Genomic DNA, 24,664 nt, shown 5'->3' with positions numbered 1-24,664 from the left:
AATGCCAATGGAATGGGCTGGAAGACTATCTCCACTCCCTACTCATGTATAGTAACCATAATTTATAGGCTACCCGCTTATGATTATTTTCGATTAAACAAGAATTAATTCATGAACATTCAGGAAATTATAGATAGAATGTTGTAAACGAAGATCAACATTTTTAGCAACCTTTTTCAGTCATGATGGATCTTCTTTAAAAAAGGGGGAGGAGGCCGTGTGATGTCTCGGCTGGTTATTCTTCCACCTCCAGGCATGGCATCCCATGTGGGCATTGGTTTAAGTCCCGGCTGCTCCACTTCCCATCCAGCTCTCTGGATGTGGCCTGGGAAGGCAGCGGAAGACAACTCAAAGCCTTGGGACCCTTCACCCATGTGGGAGACCTGGAAGAAGCTCCTGGCTCCTGGCTTCGGATCTGCTCAGCCAAGAGCATCGCAGCTGCTTGGGGAGTGAACCAGCATACGGGAAGATTTTCCTGTCTCTCCTTCTCTCTGTAAATCTGCCTCTTTGATAACAATGAACATATCTTGAAGAAAAAAAAAAAAACACTAAACACTGCCATGAGTCCATGTGTACAGTTTAAAATGGAAATATCTTCCTTAGAAATGATTCTAATTTGGGGCTGGTGTTATGCATAATGGGTTCTATGGTGCTTGCGCCCCACATGGGTGCCAGGTAGAGCCCAGGATCCTCCACTCTCAATCTGGTTCCATGAAAATACATGTGGAAAAGCAGCAAAAGATGGTCCAAGTGCTGGGGCTGCTCCGCCCACATGGGGTGTCTGGGTGAAGTCCCCGGTCACTATGTGTCTCCCTCCCTGTCTGTGTCCCTGTAATACTGCCTTTCAAATAAATTAATTAATTTAAAAAATGCTTCAGATCCATTTTCTTTAATGGTGTCACACTCTTTTCCCCTGACTCCCCACCCCCCGCCATATATAGGTATATTAAGTGACATCCAGTGAATACTAACATTGATTAACTTGTGGTTTTCATTTGAGCCTCAAAGGGAAATTTTCATATGTGTTTATTTTGTTGCAAAAAGCTTGGGATCCACATACAGTGTTTTCATATGAATTTCCCATGAACCTTTTGAAGGTTGCTTGGATACAGAAATTTCTTTTCTCTCTCTCTCTCTCTCTCTCTCTCTCTCTCTCTCTCTCTTTCTTGGCAACAACAGAAAACTAGAAAACTAGTCTTATAATTTCATTTCCTAAGACCTTTCTGAGTTGCCTCACAGTTAAAAAGTGTAGGCTTCATTGTCACCATCAGATCGCCCTGTGCTAAGGGCCCAGCTACATCTCGACGCTAACTATTGTTCAAAGAAACACAGTTCAGTCCCTAAGATGGGTTACAAGCGCAGAAGCCAGCAACGGGCACACAGCTAGTGTTCATGGAGACTTCCGGAGAGTGAATGGACGAAAGTGGTGAGGATGCTAACAGCAACGAATCAAATTCCTCAAGATTGCTGCCTGGGGGCTGTTTTATTTTATTTACCTTAAAAAGAGAACCTGCATCAAAACATCTCCAGACAAGCAGGTGAGACTTGAGAAACGGAGGTTTCTAGAGCCCGGCTTTAGGAAGAGGTGGCCCCTGCTGCGATGGGGGACGTTCCGTCACTTGAACTGAAGCAAGAGATCTCCTTCATCCAATTTACCACTTACCAGAAAGCCCTGGCAGATTAAAGACCCATCCACGCCAGGGGTTATCAAGGTCACACCATCACCACGCCACGGGTGGGTTCAGATCTTTAGAAAAGTCCTTGAGGGAAAAGCCGTGGACTCCAGGGGCAGAGCAGCGAGGAACGAAGGCCTCGGCTCTGGCAGCCCAAACTTGGCAGCCAGTCTTTGAAGCCTCAGTCCTCCTTCCGAAATGGGAATAAAATGTATGCACTCTGGAATTTCGGAGGTTGAAGCGCCATCATGCAAGTAAAGCACTCCGTTAAATTGCCCCATTAATAGAAGACTGATCTGCAATAGACGATCTAAGGGTTTGATGGGGTTATTGTGTTGCTCTTATTTTACCTGAATAGAATGTATTTCAGCTCGTTTTTGACGACATCTATTGTTGGTTACATATGGTGTGTGTGTGTGTGTGTGTGTGTGTCTGTAATGTAGTGTAATATCTACTTCAGTTTCGCCTTGTTTAAGCATTCTTATGTAGGTTTGCACTGTTAATACGACGTGCATGCTTTGGCCTGTGTACATACACACACACACACACACATGCACACCAAGATACTTCAAAAAGTTCATGTCAAATGGAATTAAATGGTAAGCTAACTTTGGTGCCGAATTTATGGAAATTCGTGCACATGGCAGGTCTTCAAGAAGCTCATGAAATGCCTACTACGCAAGATGACCAGTATGCACATGGCTCCCTGTGTGTGTGTGCCCTATGGCTTTTATGACACGTTGGGATCTTCCCCGAATATCCAAATATGCGGCCGTTTCTCCATGAGCTAGCTAACCGTGCGGAGGAGCTCTGGACCTGGCACTGTTTATTTCCATTCCAAGCAAAGCATTCGCCTGCTCACGCTCGGGAAGACTCTTCCAGCAACACCGCATTGGGACCAGGCAACTGCTCACTGCCCACAGCCATTTCTGAGCAGCACCTTGGTGGGGCAAGGGTTGAGCTCACAAGAGGTTTTACCCTCACACCTTGCACCCTGGCTACATAGTTCACCCACTTAACGAGCTCTGAAAACAAAACAAAACAAAACAAACAAAAATCCACTAATGTTTAGCCCAAGCGACTGAGAATCTGTAAGGGTTGAGTCAGAGCACCCTTTTGTGCCTCCTAAAACTTCCCTGGTGATTCTTGCGGGCAGCCAGGACTAACAATTATTTTGATCATGAAGGGATGATGACACGTAGAAAATGCTCAACAGAAGTGAATCACGGTAGATGTTGTTTAGATGAAAGGTGTGTGTGTGTCGGGGGGCAATAATCCAGCCTCTTTATCCATTCTCCTCTGCCTGTCATCCCACCCACCCTGCTAGTCATGAGTCTGTTTTCAAGGAAATGGCTTTGTCTGACAAAAGGCAGATCCTGGTGAAGGCGAGCAGAGGGCGCCTCCCGCTCAGGTCCCCAAGAGCCTGAGCGTTAGACAAATGCAGGACAAATGATAGCATTTCGTATCAAGTTCGGATTATGGATGTGCTGTTTTTTTTTTTTTTAAACCCCGGGAAAGAAAATCAATTGAGGCCAAATACGGGATTGTGATTTTGAATTGAGGCCCTGTAAAATTGACACAGTGAAAGCAAGCCTGCCATTTTTGCTGTCAACTTTGGTGAGGGCAGACACCAGTCAGAGTGCAGGCTCCAGCCTTGCCGTCCACCTCCGTGGGACACTCCACCAAGCCGTGACTGCTGGGCAAGCGATGGGTGACACAGACACAGCAAGGTGTAAACGCAGGGCAGGACAGGAAGGCGACAGGCAATGTTCGCAGCTGCCTTCTGTCTCACAGAGGCAATTCCAAGGAAGCCTCGCCACTGCCCCACGTTCTTATGGTCATTTCAGTGTTTGATCTATCCATTTACTTTTACACTATTTTCCCATAAACTCACATCATTTAAAGTGGACTGCTCTGTGCGTGTGTGTTTAATTTCACTACCATCCAATGCTCTTAATTCTGAGGCAGATCTCCACTTTCTCTTTAAAAATACACTGAAGAAAAGCCCTTCAGAGACATGAATGATGAAAATGCATCCTTTTTTTTTTTTTTGTAGGATGTAAAATTACAAGAAGAAACTGCCAGATCTTGTTAAAACGAAAACAAAACCAAAAACCCCCCCGGCTGCGGCGGGTCCCCGGGGATGCTGCGACGCCCTGCAGGTGGAATCCCAGGGCCCCTTTCAATATTACAAGGCGTGACCCCTTCCAAATCCCCGGGTGTCCTACACAGAGTTTCTTACTGCGTGTTCTTCCGCGCTCCCATCCTCTCTCGGAGGGCAAGGTGTGGGCGAGACTTGTATGGAACAAAGGAGATGGATGTGTGAAGAGGCTGAATAAAAATGGCTGAAAAGCAAGGCTGGAGGTGGCCACACCCAGTGCTAACAGGGACTGGTTCTAAACGAATCCGTGATCCCGGAGGGCAGTTGGCTTATTTCCCTGCACTTATTCCGCGGATACCCGCTATGAATAAATGATAAGCTACAGCCTATTCCGAAGACACGCTAGGAAAAAAAAATCACCGAAATCTTTCAAAGTGGTCCACCTCAACACGAGGCTACGCCATCGCATTTTCAGGATTTGGCCGTCTGAGTCTGCGTTTACAGGCTCCTTTGTGCGACCACAAACAGCAAGCTTGGAATGGGTGTGTCCCGCCACAAGGATGATCTAGCCCTCACAGCAAATGGCTCTGCCAGCAGGCATCAACCTTTCCGCAGAAACCTACGCCCTAGGACGCAGGGAACAATACACCAGCACTTAAACTCCGGGGACGCAAAAAGATTAAACCAGTGAATGACCACTGCTCCCAAGGGGGCACATGGTGCATTATTTGAAACACCAACATTACAACAGGAAAACAAAAGGGTGGAAGGGGGGTTAAAATAAGAGGGGATAGAGCAAGCACCACCCGCCGATGTCTGAAAACACGCGTTTACTCGCCCAGCTCTGGAGTGGAACGCATGCATTGGCCCCACAGGTGAAATACTGCACAATGGGGCGAGTCCGGGCGCCGGGTTCCCGGGGGCCGCAGGCAGGCATGCACAACTGAAATAAAGAGAATACCCTGACTTTTCCAGTTGCTCCACACACAGTCCATCTTGGTGGAATCGGCAGTGGCCTGCATCTCGCGGGTTTGCGGGGGGTTTCGCCGCGGGTCTCCTGGGGCGCCGGCCGTGCGCTCTGGCGTGCTGCGGGTCTGCAGCGCGGGGCTGGCAGAGTGAGGCTGAGGCTGCAGCAGCCGGCGCGCGGCTCCGAGGGGCGGGCGCGTGGCGGGCACCGCAGTCCGCGCCGCAGCGAATCAGCGCGGCCTCGGAGCCGCCTGCGCGCACGGGGATGCGGGCGCCGCTCCACGCTCGCGCGGCCGCGCTGCCTGCGTGTGCGCTGGAGAGGGCCAAGGCGGTTCCTCGCGGGGAAGCGGCACACGGGGCCTGGGCGTGGGCGGTGGGAGAACTGAGCAGGCAGAAAGGGTCAGGGGTGAAACGATGGGGGCACTTGGGCTGTTTCTGGCGGGTCCTAATAGACAGGATTTGTATTCTAGAAATTTCTTAGAAACCCAAGAGACCTGTTGGACAGCGTGTGCACAGCCAACAGTGGGCACAAAGGATGGGCAGGCAGCATCGGGTCCCCTAACCATTTGCACTTTGCACTCACCTCTTCTTTAATGTTTAAAATTCTGGCCACATGGAGTTTTTGTTTGTTTTTGGTTTTGGTTTTTCTGAAATCTTCCAAGGAATGCTTAAATGTTCCCCCTCTGGGTCAGAGCCCTCGGACTCGGGCACCTGGGTCATTGGGCAAGGCAGTGATGGCCCAAATGAGGTTAGAATAGATCTCAGTGTCAGCTTTCTGATGATGCATGGGAGGTATGAGGCGAAGAAGGGGGTTGGTGCGCGTAATTGGGGAGATGTGATTGGTTTCCAAGCCCAGTTATTTAAGGATTTGAGGCATTCTCATTTGAAATACAAAAGCAAAGCAAGGTAAAGACCAATGCGTGATGGCCTCACCTTGAATCCTGAGCGTGACTCCTAAAAATTCATGGGAAATGGTATTTAAGAATTAAAATTCGTTCTGATGCAAGATAGTTTGAAATCCACGCCTGCCACCGGTTCCTGAAAGCATTTATGGGAAACACGTGTTATGAAAAAACTATGCATCGGGTTCAAGAATTTTTACATAAAAAGAATTTCATTTCTCTGCACGAATCCAGAAACTTCCTGTTTTATCAAGACATTCACAGCAGGGACAGAATAGAGGTTTCGATGAGCAAGATAGAAGAAGCAAAGAAAAAAAGCCAGGCACCTCTGGATGGGCTGGCCTCTCCTAATAGCAGGACTTTGGGAAACACAGTGCTCACAGGATTCCAAAGCGCTGTTCAGACGGGTGACATTTTTCTATTTGTGTTTCCTAAACTCCCTTCCAAAACTTTTCATTGTCATGACCATTTTCAGTCAACCAAAAACTACACGTGATACGACTCGCCCCATCAGCTGGAAGTTCTCACTGCACGCATGTCATGGACAGGAGTCCAGGAAGAAGGCCTGGGTCGGTTGCTGCTGGAGAGGTTTGCAGGCTTGGCCACTAGGAGGCACTGCCAGTCCACAAGAGCCCTTATCATCCTCCCTAAATCCAGCAGGTGCCTTTCCTGAGGGAGTGGAGGAGCAACGGGGCAATGCACAAGTGCACGTGGCAGGCCATTTCCAGGAGCAGGTGTGCAAGGCTACCAGGGATGTCAAGCTGACAACGATGTGTCCCTTACGGGGAACACGTAGCAGCACCATCTCCCCCAAAGGAAGGACAAAGCATGGCAGGCTTCTGGGTCATGCATTTTCAGTTACAATAAAATTGACCATATGAGGCTGGCTTAGCTGAAGGCATTATATTTTCTCATGTTACTTCTGGGGAAAGAAGCTTGATGGCTCATAGTGAAAATTACAAAGTAGCGACTTGAGACTTGAAGATTGCAGAAGAGGAATCGTGACCTGGCAGGATTCACACCCGGTGAAAGAAGAAGTTGGGTGGGGGGCAGGAGGAAAAACACATCCATGAAGGGCATTTTCCAGCTAACAGAGTATGACGATCACTTGGCTAGGAGTCCAAGGATGCAGGGATTAGATCCACTTGTTCTGCAAGAGTCAGTGACTTGGTCATCAGTAAGTCATTTGTCATCCCTGGACCTCTGTCTTAGAGTGTCTCATCAAGGCACAGCTTTCAATGCTTGTTTCTCTGAAATAATTTATTTCTCATACACAGGGGAAATAGGAGTTTTCTTTGCACAAGTGCCAGAACAGTATTAATTGAAAGTGCCTGCCAAGATGAAAAAGATAAAGTGGGGAGAGAAAAAAAATATATGTAAATTTTCCTCTTGCCTGAACTCAAATAGCAAGCACAACAAAGCTTGTGAAAAGCAGGCAGGAACTGCCACTATCTTTAAACCGCAAGAGAACAGACGGGCTTTGTACACAGCCAGCTCAGAACTCGGTTTAAGTGCCTGCCAGGAGAGGAAATGACTTCCTTAGTTTGCAGGATGAAATCATGCATTACAGAGTCTGAGCTGAGAAAAGCAGAGTGGCTGGTGCTGTGCTCTCATCCTGGGTCAAGATGATGCTGACGGCCCACAGGCTTGGAGAGACTGGGCTGTGTCTCTCGCTCAGCACCAGGACTGCATACATTTATTCCACACATGCTGACTAAACACCTACTGGGTACTGGATGCTGTTCCAGGCACGGAGCAGCGTTCCTAACTTGAGAAGTCTACATGTTACTGTGGGTGTGGACGGGAGCAGATAATAATTGCAAAGGACAATAGGTGGGGTCTGGCGTGGTAGACTAGTTGCTGAAGTACTCGCCTTGCATGCGCTGTGATCCCATATGGGAGTCGGTTCCTGTTCTGGAAGCCTCCCTTTCCATCCAGCTCCCTGTCTGTGTCCCGGAAAAGCAGTCAAGGATGGCCCAAAGCCTTGGGCCCCTGCACCTGCATGGGAGACCCAGAAGAGGCTCCTGGCTTCAGAATGGTGCAGCTCCAGCTGTGGCGGTCACTTGGGGAGTGAATCAATAGATGGAAGATCATCCTCTTTGTCTCTCCCCCTCTCTGTATCTCTGATTTTGCAACAAAAATAAAATAAATCTTAAAAAAAAATGGGGGACAACAGGCAAGGTTTCATTTGTAGATGATGGGTTGGGTAGAAGTTTGCTGCTTCATAAAGGGGTTCAGCAGAAGCCTAGCCCACAGGGCAAACCGGGAGCAGACCCTCAACCGAAGCACAGGAGAATGCTGCTGTCAAGATGAAGCAGAAAAAACTGCTCCGAGATGGGCTAAGTCTTCAGCAAAAAAAAAATGCAATGACTGTCAAATTAAGCGTTTCTCACAGAACTTGATTTCTTTTCCTAACGCTCTGAGAGTGTTAGCAATCGGAAGAAAAGACACAATGCTAAAAATATACTGAATTATGATCAGAGAACACTAAGAACCCTTGCTTTATGCCATATGGAATAAGGAAATTCAGACAACGAATTCGGTCCACTGTACTAAGATGCTGCGTGAACTGCGGGGATTCCAACAATGGATGCGCACCTGTTGTTTGTCAAGGGCTTTCTCACCTGCTGCCCAAGCGGTTGTTAGAACATTGCAGTAATTACTCTCACTTCGGTATTCACTCAATCTTCAGCCATCTAGAACCCACACCGAGTGTCTCCCTGTGAATATGCGAGGGCTTCCAGCATGGAGTACCAGGTGCAGTGCCAGCTGCTCTGCTCCGACCCGGCCGCTGGCTGGTGCTCCCCGGAAGCTGCAGCACGTGACCTCTGTCACCAGCGGGACAGCAGGGTGCAGTTCTGCGTTCCTGGTTTCTAGATTTTTTTTTTTTTTAATCTACATTCCCATGACCTTTGTTTGAAGACCTTTCATTTCTCCAGTTGAATGAAGATGGCTTGCTGTATTCCTTCCCGGTTTTTACACTTGAGAAATGAAATACTGAGCAGAGCCCATAACAGAATATCTGATTGATAACTTAGGGGGAGAGAGGGGCTCCAAAGCTTACGCTTAGGTGAGATGTTGGCTATTAGATTTCTGCGTTACCAATGTCAAGATCATACTGTTCCTGAAAGTTCTGTCATGTTCCATCAAGCTCTGTTTCTAACAATACTGCGAAATGACCAGGAGCTTTCTCACTTGTTTTAAAACATGTAAGTGTTTTGCCCTGGGGCTGGCATTATAGTGTAATGGATTAAGGTCTTGCTCACATCCTCTTGAACACCAGTTGGAGTCTGGCTGTTCCACTTGTGGTTCAGCTCCTTGTTAATGTGCTTGGGAAATTGAAACCAAGAATGTATACAAAGAATTATCAAATATAACTAATTGGGATTTATTCCAAGTATGCATGGCTGATGAACATTTGAATTTCAGTTAACATAATCATTCATGACATTAACAGGCGACAAGGCAAAACCACATGCTCATATCAATAGGTTTACAAAAAGCCTTTGACGAAGTCTATACAAAATCAGGAGCCTACAAATACCGGAAACTCACCATGCACGTGTGAAAACAAAGTAAAATTAAAGACTAAATTACTGTTTCAACACAAAGGCAATTCACCAAAACTTATTTAATACTCAATACAAAGTATAAAAATGTGACAGCAAGTTGATCTATCAAATGAAAAACTTAAAAATCTGTCTTTACTCTCTCCCTCCCATGAGTAAAGTTCCAATTGCCTTTGGTTTTGCTGGATTCTATTCCTCTTCTCTGTCAAAAGAACATCTTTAAGCAGGTTTGGAAGAGGCATATTCTTCTAACTTTTCTTTACTGTGGAAGAATTTTATTTTATTTTCAAAGATAAAGGAAAGCTTTGCAGGGTACGTTATTCTGGGCCGACAATGTTTTTGCTTTTAGAATCTGGAATATGTCACTCCATTCTCTTCTTGCCTGTAGTTTCCTGTGAGAGGTCTCCTGTGAATTTAATTGCCATTCTTCTATATGTCAATTGATTTTTTTTCATGAGCACATTTAAGGATCTTTTCCTTATGTTTGATTGAAGAGACCTTGATTATCATGTGTCGCGGTGAAGATCGCTTTTGGTCAAGCCTGTTGGGAGTTCTGTGCCCCTCCTGGATGTTGTTTCCCAATTCTTTCTTCAGAGTAGGGAAATTTTCCTTTAATATTTCATTAAATACATTTTGAAACACAGCTTCTCTTTCTGAACCTTCTGGAATTCCCACTACTCTTACATTTGATCTTTTAATAATATCTTTCAGTTCTTGAATTTGTTTTTTTTTTACCTTGACCCAGCTCTGCTTCCAGCTTTTTGATTGTTTCCCCATTGTGGCAAGAGATATCTTGCAATTCTGAAATTCTTTCTTCTGAGTTCTTTATTCTATTATTGAGACTTTCCACTGAACTTTTAATTTGTTCTACTTTCATTTCCAATAACTTGGCTTGATTTTGTTTCAGCACTGCTGTTTCCTGTGTGACATATTCCTTAAATTTCTGCATGTGCTTCTCATTGTTGACAAGAAGCTTTATAACTACTACTTTGAATTCGGTGTCCCCCATTTTCTTGACGTCCTCCTCAGTGAACTCTGAGGTTGGCAAAGGGTTTTGCTCCTTTCCAGGGGAGTCTTCAGTAATATTCATTGTCGCTTCTGCATTTGGCCCCCATACTTCTGGCTAGCAAAGTTTTCTCCTTAGGGCAGGTCTCTAAGCTGCATCACCCACAGGTCTATAATTTGATTTTACTTATTGTGTTTGATACCTGGTTCTTCTTTTGCAGTCACTTGTGCTACTCCCTCCAGCGAGTTTCAGATCTGGGTTCTTGTGTTAGAATTCCACCATGTTCGCCATAGCCTCAACTCCAGGCTTACCACTCTCCGCCTCCTGTGATACTGTGGTTAAGCTGCACCAATTGCCTGTACAACCTTTCTCCCACTTCCAGTTCAAGCATTTCCCCGGATTAGGGAGACACAGGAGTCCTACATAGTTAGGTTGTTGGTGGTGCTGATCTTGCTGGAAACTGTAGGCCATTAGGTCTGGGGGCCACCTGGACCTATTTTGACCCATATGATGCCAAATTCAGTATTATTTTCCCTGTGGGAACTCAATCCCATATGGGTGACAGGGACCCAACTGCTCAAGCCATCACAGCTGTCTCCTGAAGTTTGCATCAACAGGGAGCTGGAGTCAGAAGGCAAAAGCAAGAACAGAGACCAAGCATTCTGAGGTAGGACACAGAATAACTGCTTGCCTAGCGGTTCACTTTATGGATATAATAGGGACTGACACAGTGACCCCTTAGGCTAATCCTCCACCTGCAATGCTGACATCCCATCTGGGTACCAGTGTGCATCCTGGCGACTCCACTTCTCATCCAGCTCCCTGTTGATGATCCTGGAATGGACCATCCCTGAAGATGGCCCAAAGCCTTGGGACTCTGCACCCATATGGGAGACCTGGAAAGAAGCTCCTGGCTCCTGGCTTCAGGTCAGCTCTGCTCTGGCTGTTCTGGCCATTTGGGGAGGGAACAAGTGGATAGAGAAGAATCTTTCCCTGTCTCTGCTCTCTGTAAATCAGTCTTTCAAATAAAAAAATTTAAAGGGTATAATATATTTAATAAGCACTTCAATAAATAAAAGAAGTAGCCTCGATGCATTAGGAATAAAAGGCAGCAGTGTGAAGCAGCTGAGGAGTCACAGAGGATGTGGCTGAAGTGACAGAGTGTGGAAACTGTGAGCAGGTGCCTGTCCACTCGAAGCACTTTAGTACTGGTCAAGGTTGCAGTGAAGTTTCATCTCATTTCAATCCAGATTCTGCTAGCTGAAATAATTACGATTCCACCCAAAGGAGGAGTAATCCACAATAGAAAACACAAAATAAAACAATGAAAACCTAATCAAGATCTCAACAATAACGGCTCTTTAGGCCTTGCTGTGTTTTCTCGTGTGTAAATTTTACTAAAATGCTTCCTGAGTTAAGTGCAGAGGCAGATAAGTCTCAAGAAGAGACACAGAGCTAACCTGGGCAGACTTCATGCACTTTTCTCCGGTGACAGTATTTTACAAAACTTAAATATCACAATCAAGATACTAACACTGGCTCAGTAAGCTCAGTGAAACTTATTTAGGATTTCTATGTTTTATTTATACTTACAAGGGTATTTCAAATGTTCTCATGGACAAAGAAATGACATTAAGCTTATTTTGATTCAAAAACGTTGGAAGTCCAAGCACACAAGAGATCTTCAAAAAGTTCATAGAAAACATGCATTATGAAAAATCTATGCAAAGGTTTTGAAATGTTTTACCCTGTGATAAACTCATGTTTTTAAATTCCAGCTTCTACAAACTTCCCTCTGTGTGTGTGTGTGTGTGTGTGTGTGTGTGTGTGTGTGTTTGCTTTCTTAAAGATTTTATTTACTCGTTTGCTGATTTGAAAGGCAGAGCTATAGACAGAGGAGGAGAGACACAGAGACCTTCACTTTCCAGATGTATGCCACAGCTGGGCTGGAGCCAGGCGATCACGAGGTTTATCCAGGTTTCCCACACGGGTGGCCTAAGAACCTGGACCATCTTGCGCTGTTTTCTCAGGCACATTAGCAGGGAGCTGAGTTGAAAGTGGGAAGTGGAGCAGCTGAGGCTTGAATCAGCACACATAGGGGATGCTGGCACTGCAGGCAACGGCTTAACCCACTGTGCCACAGTGCTGGCCCTGTGTGCTTGGTTTTATATAATTTTCCACCCGTTAAGATTCCTGTAACTATAAACACGGTCAAGATGCTGAACAATCACAACACTACGAAGATCTCACTTACGATCCCTCTGCAGCTACCCACCTCCCTTGCAACAATCCCCCCTACCACGCCCACTCTGTGTCTGTAATTTCTAAAAATTTTTTTGGAAGATTTATTTTTCTTTTATTGTAAAGTCAGATGTATATAGAGGAGGAGAGACAGAAAGATCTTCCATCCAATGATTCACTCCCCAAGTGGCCACAACGGCCGGAGCTGTGCTGATCCGAAGCCAGGAACCAGAAGCCTCCTTCAGGTCTCCCACGCGGGTGCAGGGTCCCAAGGCTTTGGACCGTCCTCGACTGCTTTCCCAGGCCACAAGCAGGGAGCTGGAAGGGAAGTGGGGGCTGCTGGGATTAGAACCAGTGCAAGCAAGGTGAGGACTTGAGCTGCTGAGCTAACTGTGCCGTTGCCCTAATTTCTGAAATTCTGTCATTTCAAAATGGTATGTTCGTGCAGTATTATAGTTTGAAATTTGTTGGTCTGATTTCTTGAGTTCACGAAAAAATCCTGTGAATTCTTTCAAGTTGTTTCATGTATGAATAACTGCCCATTGTTAAATCATTTTTTCTGAGCTGCATTCTGTGGTTGCTTCATTTATTTCTTGAATAACAGTTACTTTTGTCTATCACAAATACAACCGGCGTGAACATCTGGGTATAGTTTTTGCGCAAACATAAGATTTTACTTCTATGGGATAGAAGTGAGAGAGTTACAATCACTGGATCCTGGGATTCTTGTGTGTTTAGTTTCACGGAAGCCATCGTTTTACATTCCCTCTGGAAAGCAATGAGAGACCTCACATCTCTACTTTCTTGCCAACACATGATGTCACTACTAATTATTTCAGGCATTTGATTGGCATAGTGGTAGTTGTTGTGGCTTTAATTTGTATTTCTCTGATGACCAGCGATGTTCATCGGACATCTGCACATCCTTTTTGGTGAAATGACTGACTACTCATGTCTTTGTGCATCTTCAAATTGAACTGGTTTTGGTTTTGAGAGTTGTTTGCGTATTTTACATGTCAATTCTTTGCCAGAACGTGGTTTAAAAATATTTTCTCCTCATCCTGTAGTTTGCTTTTTCATCCTGTTCACATAGCTCCTGTGATTCAATCACATCTTAAGGTATTTGTTACCTGCATGTGGCCCATTGCACACTCTCCCCCATCTCCTCCCCCCTGTGGCACCTGTGACACTCTATGTAGTTGCTTCTCTAAAACCTTGTGTAGATGTTGTTGATGCTCAAGTCGGAATTTAGCCTCTGAGAAGTAAAGAAAAATATGTGGACAACAGCTGAGACATTTTGCCAGTTGAAAAGCAGGAAGAGCTCTTGTTTCCCTGGCTGTCCCTAGTTTTATGAGGACCCAGTGGTTAGAACTGTCACAGGCACTTCGTGAGCAGAAGCGGAAGGGCCTGATCATGACGTGCGTCTAACACCTTCAAATCGTGGTTCGTTTTGTCACCTGTGTCTCCCGAGTATGACACCTCTGAACTTCTCATTAAACAGTGAATGACATACAAGCGTACACTGATGGATTTCCTGTGTCATGCAGCCCAAAGCATTCCTGGGATAATCTCGTGGACTAAGGCTTAGCAGTGGGGTTCACATGCCTTTTCTTGGGACCTTTTTCCTGGTCCCTACAAATTGCTTCAGTGAAAACCAACCAACACTTCTGCGCTCATTGTCTGCTCATGTCTCTCTTCAATAAATGAATTAGGCTTTTGCTTTGAGGGTCAATTTGACCCAGGTCAATTGGACAAAATGCAATGGCAAGTAGAATAACTGAATAAATGGCTTGCCATAGCAAAAAATAATTGCCTTGTATATAAAAGAACTACTCTCAATAAGTCGTAACCGAAACACTGATTTTGCAACACTGCCTCGTTAGAATAAGGCCACCAAAAATAAAATGTTCCTTTTGCTGAATGCGCATTAATGACCATGGACCAGAAGCCAGATTTAAAATAGTGATCTCATTAAATATTTACAGCACAGCAGCAAGATTTTGCAAACAGTTGCAACTTTACAAAAACACTCCTAACATATCTACCATGGAAATGCTCGGAAACACTCATCTGAAACTGGCTGAAAATTTTTTCTTATCAGGAAGCAATCTGCATGCAATCAAATAAGACTCTGGCTGACTTAAAGTCTGACATTTCAGAAGAGGACTCTTGTGTTGTTTAAAGAAATAGAAAAAGGACAGTAGGAGTCCATGACCGTGGGGAAACATTGTGGGCCAAAGTCACCGTTGGGTGACCCAATCGCAAGACCTCCAAAGGGACAAAAACATTAAGATTGAATCCACATGCTTCCTTGGATACAAACATCTCTCTACCCTTAGCTGTCACTCATTTAACATAGAATCTAGAAGCTTCAGAGACCAGAAAAAGTACTCTTGCTTTCAGGATAACGGCTTGTGGCAAGTCACAGGTTAAAAGAGGGTTGTGATTCCTGAGCTGTGGTCGCTCCTGAAAGCTAACACACTGCGTGGCCCCGGGCTGTGAACTGACTTAAGCAAATCAACGTATGTCAGTGCTTTCCTCCTACAGCTCACAAACAGATGACCTTTCTGGGCAAGGTGCTGCTGGCACTTCTGCATCCATGTCGGAGCATCTGGGTTAGAGTCCTGGCTGCTTCTGAATGCAGCGTCCTGCCAACGCGCACCAGGGCAGGCGGTGTGCGATGCTGCCAACGCACACCAGGGCAGGCGGTGTGCGATGCCTGAGCGTCCTGCCAACGCGCACCCAGGCAGGCGGTGTGCGATGCTGCCAACGCACACCAGGGCAGGCGGTGTGCGATGCCTGAGCGTCCTGCCAACGTGCACCCGGGCAGGCGGTGTGCGATGCTGCCAACGCGCACCCGGGCAGGAGGTGTGAGATGCCTGAGCGTCCTGCCAACGCGCCAGGGCAGGCGGTGTGCAAGGCCTGAGCTTCCTGCCAACGAGCACACGGGGAAAGATTATGCCAAACGTCTGAGAGGCTGGGTCCCTGATGTTCACAAAGGAGACCCGGATCTGGCTTGGCCCAACCTCAGATGTTGTGGGCATTTGGGGAGTGAACCAGCAAAATCAGATTTCTGGCATTCAAATGCAGAAATCAGGTTAAAAACTCAAAAAGACCATAAAAAAGGAGTTAAAAGAGAAGCTTATTTTGGTCCCAAGATATTTTGAAATCCATATTATAGGTGGTTTTCAAAAAGTTCATGGAAATATGTATTACTAAAAAAAAAACCTGAATGGATTTTTTTTAAAGATTTATTTTTATTTTTATTGGAAAGGCGGATATACAGAGAGGAGAGAGAGAGGAAGATCTTCTGCCCAATGGTTCACTCCCCAGGCGGCCCCAATGGCTGGAGCTGAGCCAATACAAAGCCAGGAGCTCTTCCAGGTCTCCCACGTGGGTGCAGGGTCCCAAGGCTCTGGGCCATCCTCGACTGCTTTCCCGGGCCACAGGCAGGGAGCTGGATGGGAAGTGGGGCTGCCGGGATTAGAACCGCTGCCCATATGGGATCCCGGGCGTGCAAAGCCAGGACCTTAACCACTGTGCCATTGTGCCGGGCCCCTGAATGGATTTTTTAAAAATTGCACCAAAATTAATTTATATTTAAATTCTATTTTCCATGAACTTTTCAAGGTACCCTTGTATGTTCACTTTTTTTCTTAAAGATGTATTTATTTTTATTGGAAAGGCAGATTTACAGAGAGAAGGAGAGACAGAAAGATCTTCCATGCGTTGGTTCACTCCACACATGGCCACAATGACTGGAGCTGAGCTGATCCAAAGCCAGGAGCCCAGAACTTCTTCCGGATCTCCCACGCGGGTTTTGGGCCGTCCTTGACTGCTTTCTCAGGCCACAAGCAGGAAGATGGATGGGAAGCAGGGCTGTCGGGACACAACTCGGCACCCGTTTGGGATAGTGGCTTGTGCAAGGTGAGGATTTAGCCATCTCGCGTGGGGCCCAAATGTTCACTTTCTGCATAACTGGTTCAAGCCACGTGGTGGAAGGAGACAGCTGTAATTGAAGTGCTAGCTGTCACTCAGCCATCATGACCTCACTTGGGAGGAAGTTGGTCCATGACTAACCAGCCAGCTCATGAAAGACAGAATCATGGATTTTAGCTTTGCTAGGAAATTTCCTAACACCCCAAAAGGCCTGTTGGTGTCTTGATGTTAGGAACAGCCCCTAAAATAGCATTTGCTACAAAAATAACACCATTCTTACTCCAAGTACCTTGGCATGTAAATGCTATCCTAAGCATTTCAGAACGATAAACCAGCCAGGGCTATTGATAACAAGGCGAGCATGCCGTGGCCCGAGACAGCCTAGCTGGGGCGGCCAAGCAGAAAGCAAGGGTGCCACGCCAAGCCTGAGCACCAAGACGAGGAGCCCACGCAGGACTGGCCGGCTGCCAAGGCTCAGGCTGGGAACGGGGAACGCGCAAGGCGTCTTTTGTCAGAGGGTTTTTTGTTTTAAGGACTGGATGATAAGGCCAAAGTGGTCCACCTGAATTATTTTAGCCCCTTTGACTTGACCTTCACAGCAAGTAAGAAGCCACAGACAAATGACAAAAAAAAGTATATATATATATGTATGTATATTTCATATATATATGTCTATTTCTCCTAAAAACTGTGGAGTAGTCTTTGTTCTTTTTTTCTTTTGGAGGGGACTTATTTTTATTGGAAAGTCAGCTATACAGAGAGAGGAGACAGAGAGGAAGAGCTTTTGTCCAGTGGTTCACTCCCCAAATGGCCGCAGCTGAACCAATCCAAAACCAGGAGCCAGGAGCCTCTTCCAGGTCTCCCATGCGGGTGCAGGGTCCCAAGGCTTTGGGCCATCCTCAACTGCTTTCCCAGGCCACAGGCAGGAGCTGGGTGGGAAGCAGGGCCTCCAGGATTAGAACCTCCGTCCCTATGGGATTCCATCGCATGCAAGGCAATGACTTTAGCCACTAGGCTATTGTGCCGGACCTGACAAACATATTTTTAAAATACAGCATCACGTGCTCATCAAGAGTCAGAACAGGGATGCGGGATTCTTGGCTGAACCGTGTCACTTACTGAACGGAAGGATACACTCCCTGACGTGCGTTTCCACATCTGCCATGTTGGGGTCAGGTTCTAACAGTCTGAGCTCCCTGTCACCAAGGGAGACCATGCCATCCTTCCTTCCTCCCTGCCTTCATCCCACTCAGTGCGAGACGAATGTGCTAGCACCAACCACGTGCCTGAAGGTACTTCACAAAAAAACTAGACCTGTGGGAAAATGGAAATAAAATCTAAGTGTTTGGGGGGCACAAAAATATTGCAATTTGTGCATAACTTTCTCGTAACATGCAATTTTCATAAACTGCTGGAAGTCCTTTGTATCTTTGGGGGTTGTTAAGCAGGGTGAAAAAAGAGGGCCCCAAACAGGTGTTAATATTAGTCACCACTGTTAATCATTTCACATTTTCACTCGAAGAATTCACGCTGATCTGACTGAGGAAGAGAACCTGCCCACTCAGCTGACCTCTGGGGAAATGCTTCCAGGTCAAGTTCACCCACAGCCTGACTCTCCCCTCTTGCCAGGGACAGCTCCAAGTTCCCAGTTGTACGGGATCCTATAGAACTTTCCAGAGCATCTATCCAGACGTACCTAAAATGACTATGAATGTTACAAGTCTTTCTCCTTTTACGTTTAAAAGGCTGGGGTCATTTTATTTTTAATAAAGACAATTTTTTTCTTTTTCAATCTAGGTCCAAGGAAATACAATAAGGTTTGGGAGGTGGTGAGAACCTTTACAATGAAGCAAAAATGAAATCCTGCGAATGCTGCCCTCAGACCCAAAGGCAGTTACAATCCACCTGACAAAGGATGTCTATTTCCATGGCCCCCGTCGCCATGGTAGCCGAGTAGCACTCCTTCCAGAACAATCAAGTAACACAGCTCTGCTCTGCAGCCTCCTTTATAAAAGCTTTGCTCTTGAAGAAATGGGGCCCTTTGCATTTGTTTGTTTACCTAAAAACAACCTTGAAAATTCTTCAGAGAAGACAGTTGCCGGCAAACAGTACCTAAGTGTGCTAAAAGCAGAATCTTCTCCTGTCTTCTTCATATCACTTAGACAAGCATTTCTCTCTCTTTTCTTTTCTTTTTTTTTTGTAATACAAAGTCAGATACACAGAGAAGAGGAGGGACAGAGAGGAAGATGTTCCATCCAATGATTCACACCTTAAGTGACCACAATGGTCGGAGCTGAGCTGAGCTGAAGCCAGGAGCCAGGAGCCTTGTCTAGGTCTCCCACGCAGGTGCAGGGTCCCAAGGTTTTGGGCCATCCTTGACTGCTTTCCCAAGTCACAAGCAGGGAGCTGGATAGGAAGTAGGTTTCTGGGATTAGAACTGGCGCCCATACAGGATTCCAGTGCTTGCAAGGTGAGGACTTTATCCGCTTGGCTATCACGCCAGGCCCACATTTATTTATTTATTTTTCTTTTCTTTTCTTTTTTTTGTTTTCCTTTGTGAGAAGCATTTCTGATAGAAACCAGACAAAACATACAGAAGTGGATTTGATCTTGGCTTTGAACTCCATTTTAGAGTTCTTCTGCAGAAAATAAATTACGAAGAAGCAAAGTGAAGAAAAGGGACAGTAATGAGTTGATCTTATGGCCATCTTTGTCCTAATTTGCATTGATGGGTATATTTACAATAAGACACAAGATTCCTGCCAATTCCCGATTTCCCGGTGAACTCAAACGCAGACATCTACAGCTGATGGAGGTTCAGATTGGTTTGTTCTTGATAAAAATGTATTTGATATGAGGAGCTTTAAAATATTTCTATTTTGTAGTCGGATAACTCCATTTTAAGAAATCAAGGCTAAGAAGCTAATTTATAAAGCCTTACAAATAAGGGCATGCAACGAAGTACTATTGAAAACACCAAAGCAGACACATGCTGCAGAGACTGTGTAAGTAAATAATGGAAAGGTGATGGGCATCTTCATGCTGTCATTAAAAACAGTGTTTATAGGGAGGATTTCATAACCTAGTTGGGTCTGTGTGTGTGGCATAGCACCTTAAGCCAATGCCTGTGGCACCCGCATCCCACATGGGCACCAGTTCACAAACCAGCTGCTTTCCTTCCAACCCAGCTTCCCGCTGATGTGCTAGGAAAAGCAGCCAATGACTGACCTGGTGCTTGGGCCCTGCAGCACGTGGGACACCTCAACAAAGAACTTGGCTCTGGGCTTCAGCCCAGCTCTGGCCACTAGAGCTATCGGGGAGTGCGCCGCCAGCTGGAAGGTGTTTGCTCTCTCTGTGACTCTTTGAAATAAATATTTTTAAAAAGAAGAACGTATATACCCATACATAAATGATTTATTACATAAACATAATACAAACACACAATATGATTAATATATAAGAACTCTATAACAACTGCAGAAGAATTATCACAGCAAATGTTAGAAAGCACATTGAAATTCCAGTATTGGTTATCCACAGGTGGATGCCTTATAGGTAAGTGAGTCTGTGTCTTATTTGAAAGAACTTCAAAAAGTTTGTGGAAAAATCATGCTGTAAGAAAAAACACGGAATTTTAAGACATTTTGCCCAGAAAACTTCTTGTTTAATACCGTTTCCAGGAGAGCCCTCACACACATCTGTTGAACAATACAAGGCCATGTGTCACTATGTTTTTTTCATTTTCATTTTATCCTAACTGTCCCTAAGATAAAACTGCATTGTATTTTACTTCACTATTCACATATTGGCTGAATATAATTTAGAATTGTACACATACTTACCAACCCAGCAAATGCCTATCAATTAGTATGTGCCAGGAGCAGTTTTTTTTTTTTTTTTATAAATATTAATTGAGTAGGGCCCGGTGCGGCAGCCTATTGGCTAAAGTCCTTGCCTTGCACATACCAGGATCCCATATGGATGCTGGTTTGTATCCCAGCTGTTCCACTTCCTATCCAGCTCCCTGCTGGTGACCTGGGAGAGCAGTCAAGGATGGCCCAAAGCCTTGGGACCCTGTATCCACATGGCAAACCCAGAAGAAGCTCCTGTTCCCCAGCTTCGGACTGGTTCAGCTCCAGCCATTGTAGCTGTGTGGAGAATGAACTGGCGGATGGAAGATCTTCCTCTTTGTCTCTCCTCCTCTCTGTATATCTGATTTTGTAATAGAAATAAGAATAAATCTTTAAAAAGAAAATTCTACAGCTCCCCGGCAAGCCTATGGTTAAAATGAATGGTCACAGATGATGCATTTAGTCCTTTTTGGGTCCACGGGAGGGAATTTCTAAGCCATTCTGCACTCATTAGCCTAACAGGAACCTTACTTGTATGGGCAAGAGAAAGGAATAATAGCTTGATTTACAATTATGGTTCCTGTTGGTATTAAAAAGATAATTGCCAGGATACTTAGTGACACGCTGTGTCGATATGTGATTCTGCCAGCCACTCTAAGATTTTCTTATTAGATAATAAACAAAGGTTTACTTAAACTCAATTTCATGTCCGTTTCTACAAAAAAAAAAAAATCACTAATTGGAATCCACCTTTTGCTTCTTTAACTGAATAAACACATCAATGAGTAAGTTTCCAAAGGCAACATTAATTTTCCCAACTTAACATCACAGCTTTCTATTTAGACACCTTCCCATGACTGGCATGACAAATTTGACTTTGTGCACACTGCAAATGATTCAAATACATATGGCACTGTTATTTTTCAAAGGATTTTCTTTCAAATGTCGATAAAGCCAAAAGAAGCAGAGTTAGAAAATGTCTCTGGCCAGTTCCCCAAAACTTCAATATTGACTTTGCTAAGAACCTCTCGCTGTAAGATTGAAGGTCACCAAAGATGGCTTTTTATCACAATTTCTGAAAACTCTCTTTGTCTCCCCATCCAGGGAAACGAGTCAGGAAACATTGGCTTCTCTTTCCGCGCTCACTGGTAGCAGGTCCTTTGAGCTGCGCTGTTATCCGCCCGCCTCCAGCTCTTCGGTTTCACGTAGTTGTCCTTATTAGTTAGAAAAGCGTTTTTGTTTTTTTGTCTATCATGAAAGGAAACCGATGACCCATCTGATTGGCTTGGCTCTGCTTTTCTATTTTTGCCAAAGCCAATCCCCTTCCTCTGAAGCGTACCCTGGTGTTTGGACTGTCTTTGTGTAATTCTGGGACTGTGCTTTGGGTCTCTCTTATTTGTAAATATTAAGTCAACAAATTTCACGCACGTCAAAATACAGAATTAGGAATATAGGGGTACTGTCTGCTCTCCCCACCTCCTGCTTACACCCCCCATCCACCCTTCTCCTACCTTTTTTCTTTCTTCTTTTTCTTTCTTTCTTAAATAATTTTGTACAACGGCAAAATTTCATTCGATTTTGCAACCATAGGCTTAACACTTCCTTACATAAAGATATCAACACGGTAAGTAGAAAATTGAGAAAAAAGCCCTGCTGTTCCTCAGGAGTATGAACAAAAACTGTAAACAAAATTCAAAATCTAGCATGTCAAACTCACTCATATTTTTTTTTTATAGTCAGAGCGTTAGTTACTACAGAGCAGGGAAAATATATATAATATTTGTATAATGCTTGTAGTGCTTGCCTCACTAAGCATAATCGTTTCCCATTGCATCTATTTAGTCATTCTTTCTCATGGCTGAGTGGTAATCTGTAGTGAACACGCGTCACGCGCTCTTTATCCAGTCATCAGTATGAACTGATTTGGACATCTAAGTTGAGTCCGTGTCTTAGATATCGTGACTTGAGCTATTATAAAGCTGGAGTACAGCTAACTCTCTCAAACACTGACTGGGTTTCATTTGAATCAACTCCCATCAACGCAAAGGCTGGGTCATATGGTGAGATCAACTTTTCAGATCTCTGAAGAGTCCCCATATTCTCTTCCAGAATGGTTGCATTCAATCAACAGAAGATACAGGTACCTTTCCCCCACATCCTCTCCAGCGTTTACTGTCTTCTGAATTCTGTACAACTCTTCTAACTTGGGTGAAGTGAAACCTCCAGCACCAAAAGGGTGAAACTTTGAAGAGAAATCAAACCAATGTTGGAAATAAGAGTGAAACATGCCAAACAGAAAATACAGCAGGAAGCCTCAACAACAGACTGGGAAGCAAAGCAAGCAGCACATGGTCTACGTACTCGGGCTTCTGCCTGCCTGCGCTTTGCCTTGGCCTGCGCCAGGTTTGGTCATTGTGGCCATCTGGAAAGTAAACCAGCCAATCTTCCCGGCTCTTTTCTCTCTCTGTGATTATGACTTTCAAATAAATAAAGAATCCAAAACTTAAAACACACACACACACACACACACACACACACACACACATACACACACACACTCATTTTCTCTGATACGTCTTTATTTCCTCCAGGCCAATTTTAACTTAAAAGTGAGTTGTTTCTCATCTTGGTTTTGCTTTCTATTATTTTTTTTTCTTTCGAAATGTGGCACTATGCTTTCTTTTGTAAAAATATATTTTATTGAGGTGTAACTTACATGAAAATTTTTAAAATGCAGTGATCTTGACTGTGCTTTTTACTCATGAATGAAGGATGCTATTGGTTATAGAGCTTGAATACTACGACATGCGTATATTTTTCTAACAGGAATACTTCTCAGATAAGAAACTGGTCTTTTAGCCCAGCATGACAGTCTTGTGGCTAACTCCTCACCTGCAACTGCTGGGATCCCATATGAGTGCCATTTCGTGTCCCAGCTGCTCCACTTCCCATCCAGCTCCCTGCTTGTGGCCTGGGTAAGCAGTGGAGGACGGCCCAAAGCCTTGGGACTCTGCAAATATGGGAGACCCGGAAGAGGCTCTTGACTCCTGGTTTTGGATCAGCTTAGCTCAGATGTTGTGGCAACTTGGGGAGCGAATCAGCAGATGGAAGATCTTTCTGTATCTCCATCTCTCTGTATCTCTGGCTTTTCAATAAAAATAAATATATACATACATGTGGAAGCAGAACTTCTGCATATTGCATAAGGATCTTAAGAAAGTTTATGGCAAACGCAAATTATGAAAAACTAGGCATAAGCTTCAAAATTTTTGCCCCACATAAACTTTAGTCCCATTTTCTACCAACTTTTTGAATTCCCTTCAAATAATTAAAGCCCACCTGGCTCCCTACCTTTCTTCTTCTTTGAGGACCAGACAAACATTAGCAAGGATGGCAACTTTTCTTGACAGTCTCTGTTTTGAGCAGACAAGAGCTCTGCTCTTCTGCTCTGGTGGGGAGAATCCATCTGATAACAGAATTGATGACCAACTAGAGCGAGAACTAACACAGGGCAGCACACAGCCGGAAGACCTCTCCAAGAAGCTGCCACCCAGGCTGAGAATGAAGACACAGACAGCCACAGGACATCAGGAAAGGCAGAAGCAGGTGAAGCTGACCCTGGGATGCTTACATCTTGTTTGGGAGTTCTGCTTTCCAGCTGTGGCTACGTTGCACCTCTGGTCTGGTTGATGAAGGCCCCGCGAGGGAGCAGAAGATAGACCAAGCACTCAGATTCCTAGCACCCACATGGCAGTCCGGGATGCAGTTCCTGGTTCCTGGCTTCGGCTTGCCAATCCCTGGCTTTTCTGGGCACTTGGAGTGTGAACCAGAGAATAATAACATCACCTGGTTTTCTCTCTCCTCCTTTCTCTGTACAGAAAGCTGGACAGAGTCAACACAAATGCCTTGAAACACAAACAAACATTAAGATCAATCAGCCCAATCCGTAGGCTGAAATCCTTTTATATTCCACTTTATTGCTTTGCCAGGCACAGAGAGAAAGACAGACAGATGGAGCGACTGCCCCCATTCACCTGTTGACTCCCAGAATGCTGAACCTGCCAGGGTCGAGCTGAAACCAGAAGCCAGAAATTCAGTCCAAGCTTCCCTTACGGGTGACAGGTCCCTTGAGTCATCTTCTGTTTTCTGCCGGGTGACTTCTGGCAGGCAGCTGGAGTGAGGAGCGAAGCCAGAACTCAAACCGAAGCTCTCTGATGTGTGATTAAGCGTGACAAGCAGTGTGTAAATCTCGGAACCGAACGCGAATGCCTGCTCCCTCTGTTGAAATTGGTCCCTCCAGTGTCACTCTGCGAGGAGCTGGGACCTTTGGGAAAGCAGCAGGTCATGAAGCTGGGCCCCCTTGCAGGGGTTAGAGGCTTTTGAGTAAAGACAGGAGAGGGCTTTTGCTTCCTCTCT

General features: G+C 45.1%; 1 protein-coding gene across 4 annotated transcripts in view; it reads right to left on the bottom strand.

Moving 5' to 3' along the window:
* RTN1 (reticulon 1) overlaps positions 1–24,664 on the bottom strand; it is a 161,997-nt gene that overhangs the window by 19,431 nt on the left and 117,902 nt on the right. Inside the window, exon 1 of one of the 4 annotated variants that reach the window (XM_040975654.1) lies at positions 4,736–4,914. The exons of the other annotated variants lie outside the window; for them this stretch is intronic. Coding sequence (XP_040831588.1) covers positions 4,736–4,796 — 61 coding nt within the window. The 5' untranslated portion in view covers positions 4,797–4,914. Of the gene's footprint in view, positions 1–4,735; positions 4,915–24,664 lie in introns of those variants that run through there. 4 annotated transcript variants of the gene reach the window in all.

Source organism: Ochotona curzoniae, unplaced genomic scaffold (assembly GCF_017591425.1).
Source record: "Ochotona curzoniae isolate NIBS_2020 unplaced genomic scaffold, NIBS_Ocur_1.0 contig_2688, whole genome shotgun sequence".
In the NCBI taxonomy this organism is placed as follows: Eukaryota; Metazoa; Chordata; class Mammalia; order Lagomorpha; family Ochotonidae; genus Ochotona; species Ochotona curzoniae.
This window is presented reverse-complemented; position numbering and strand designations above follow the sequence as displayed.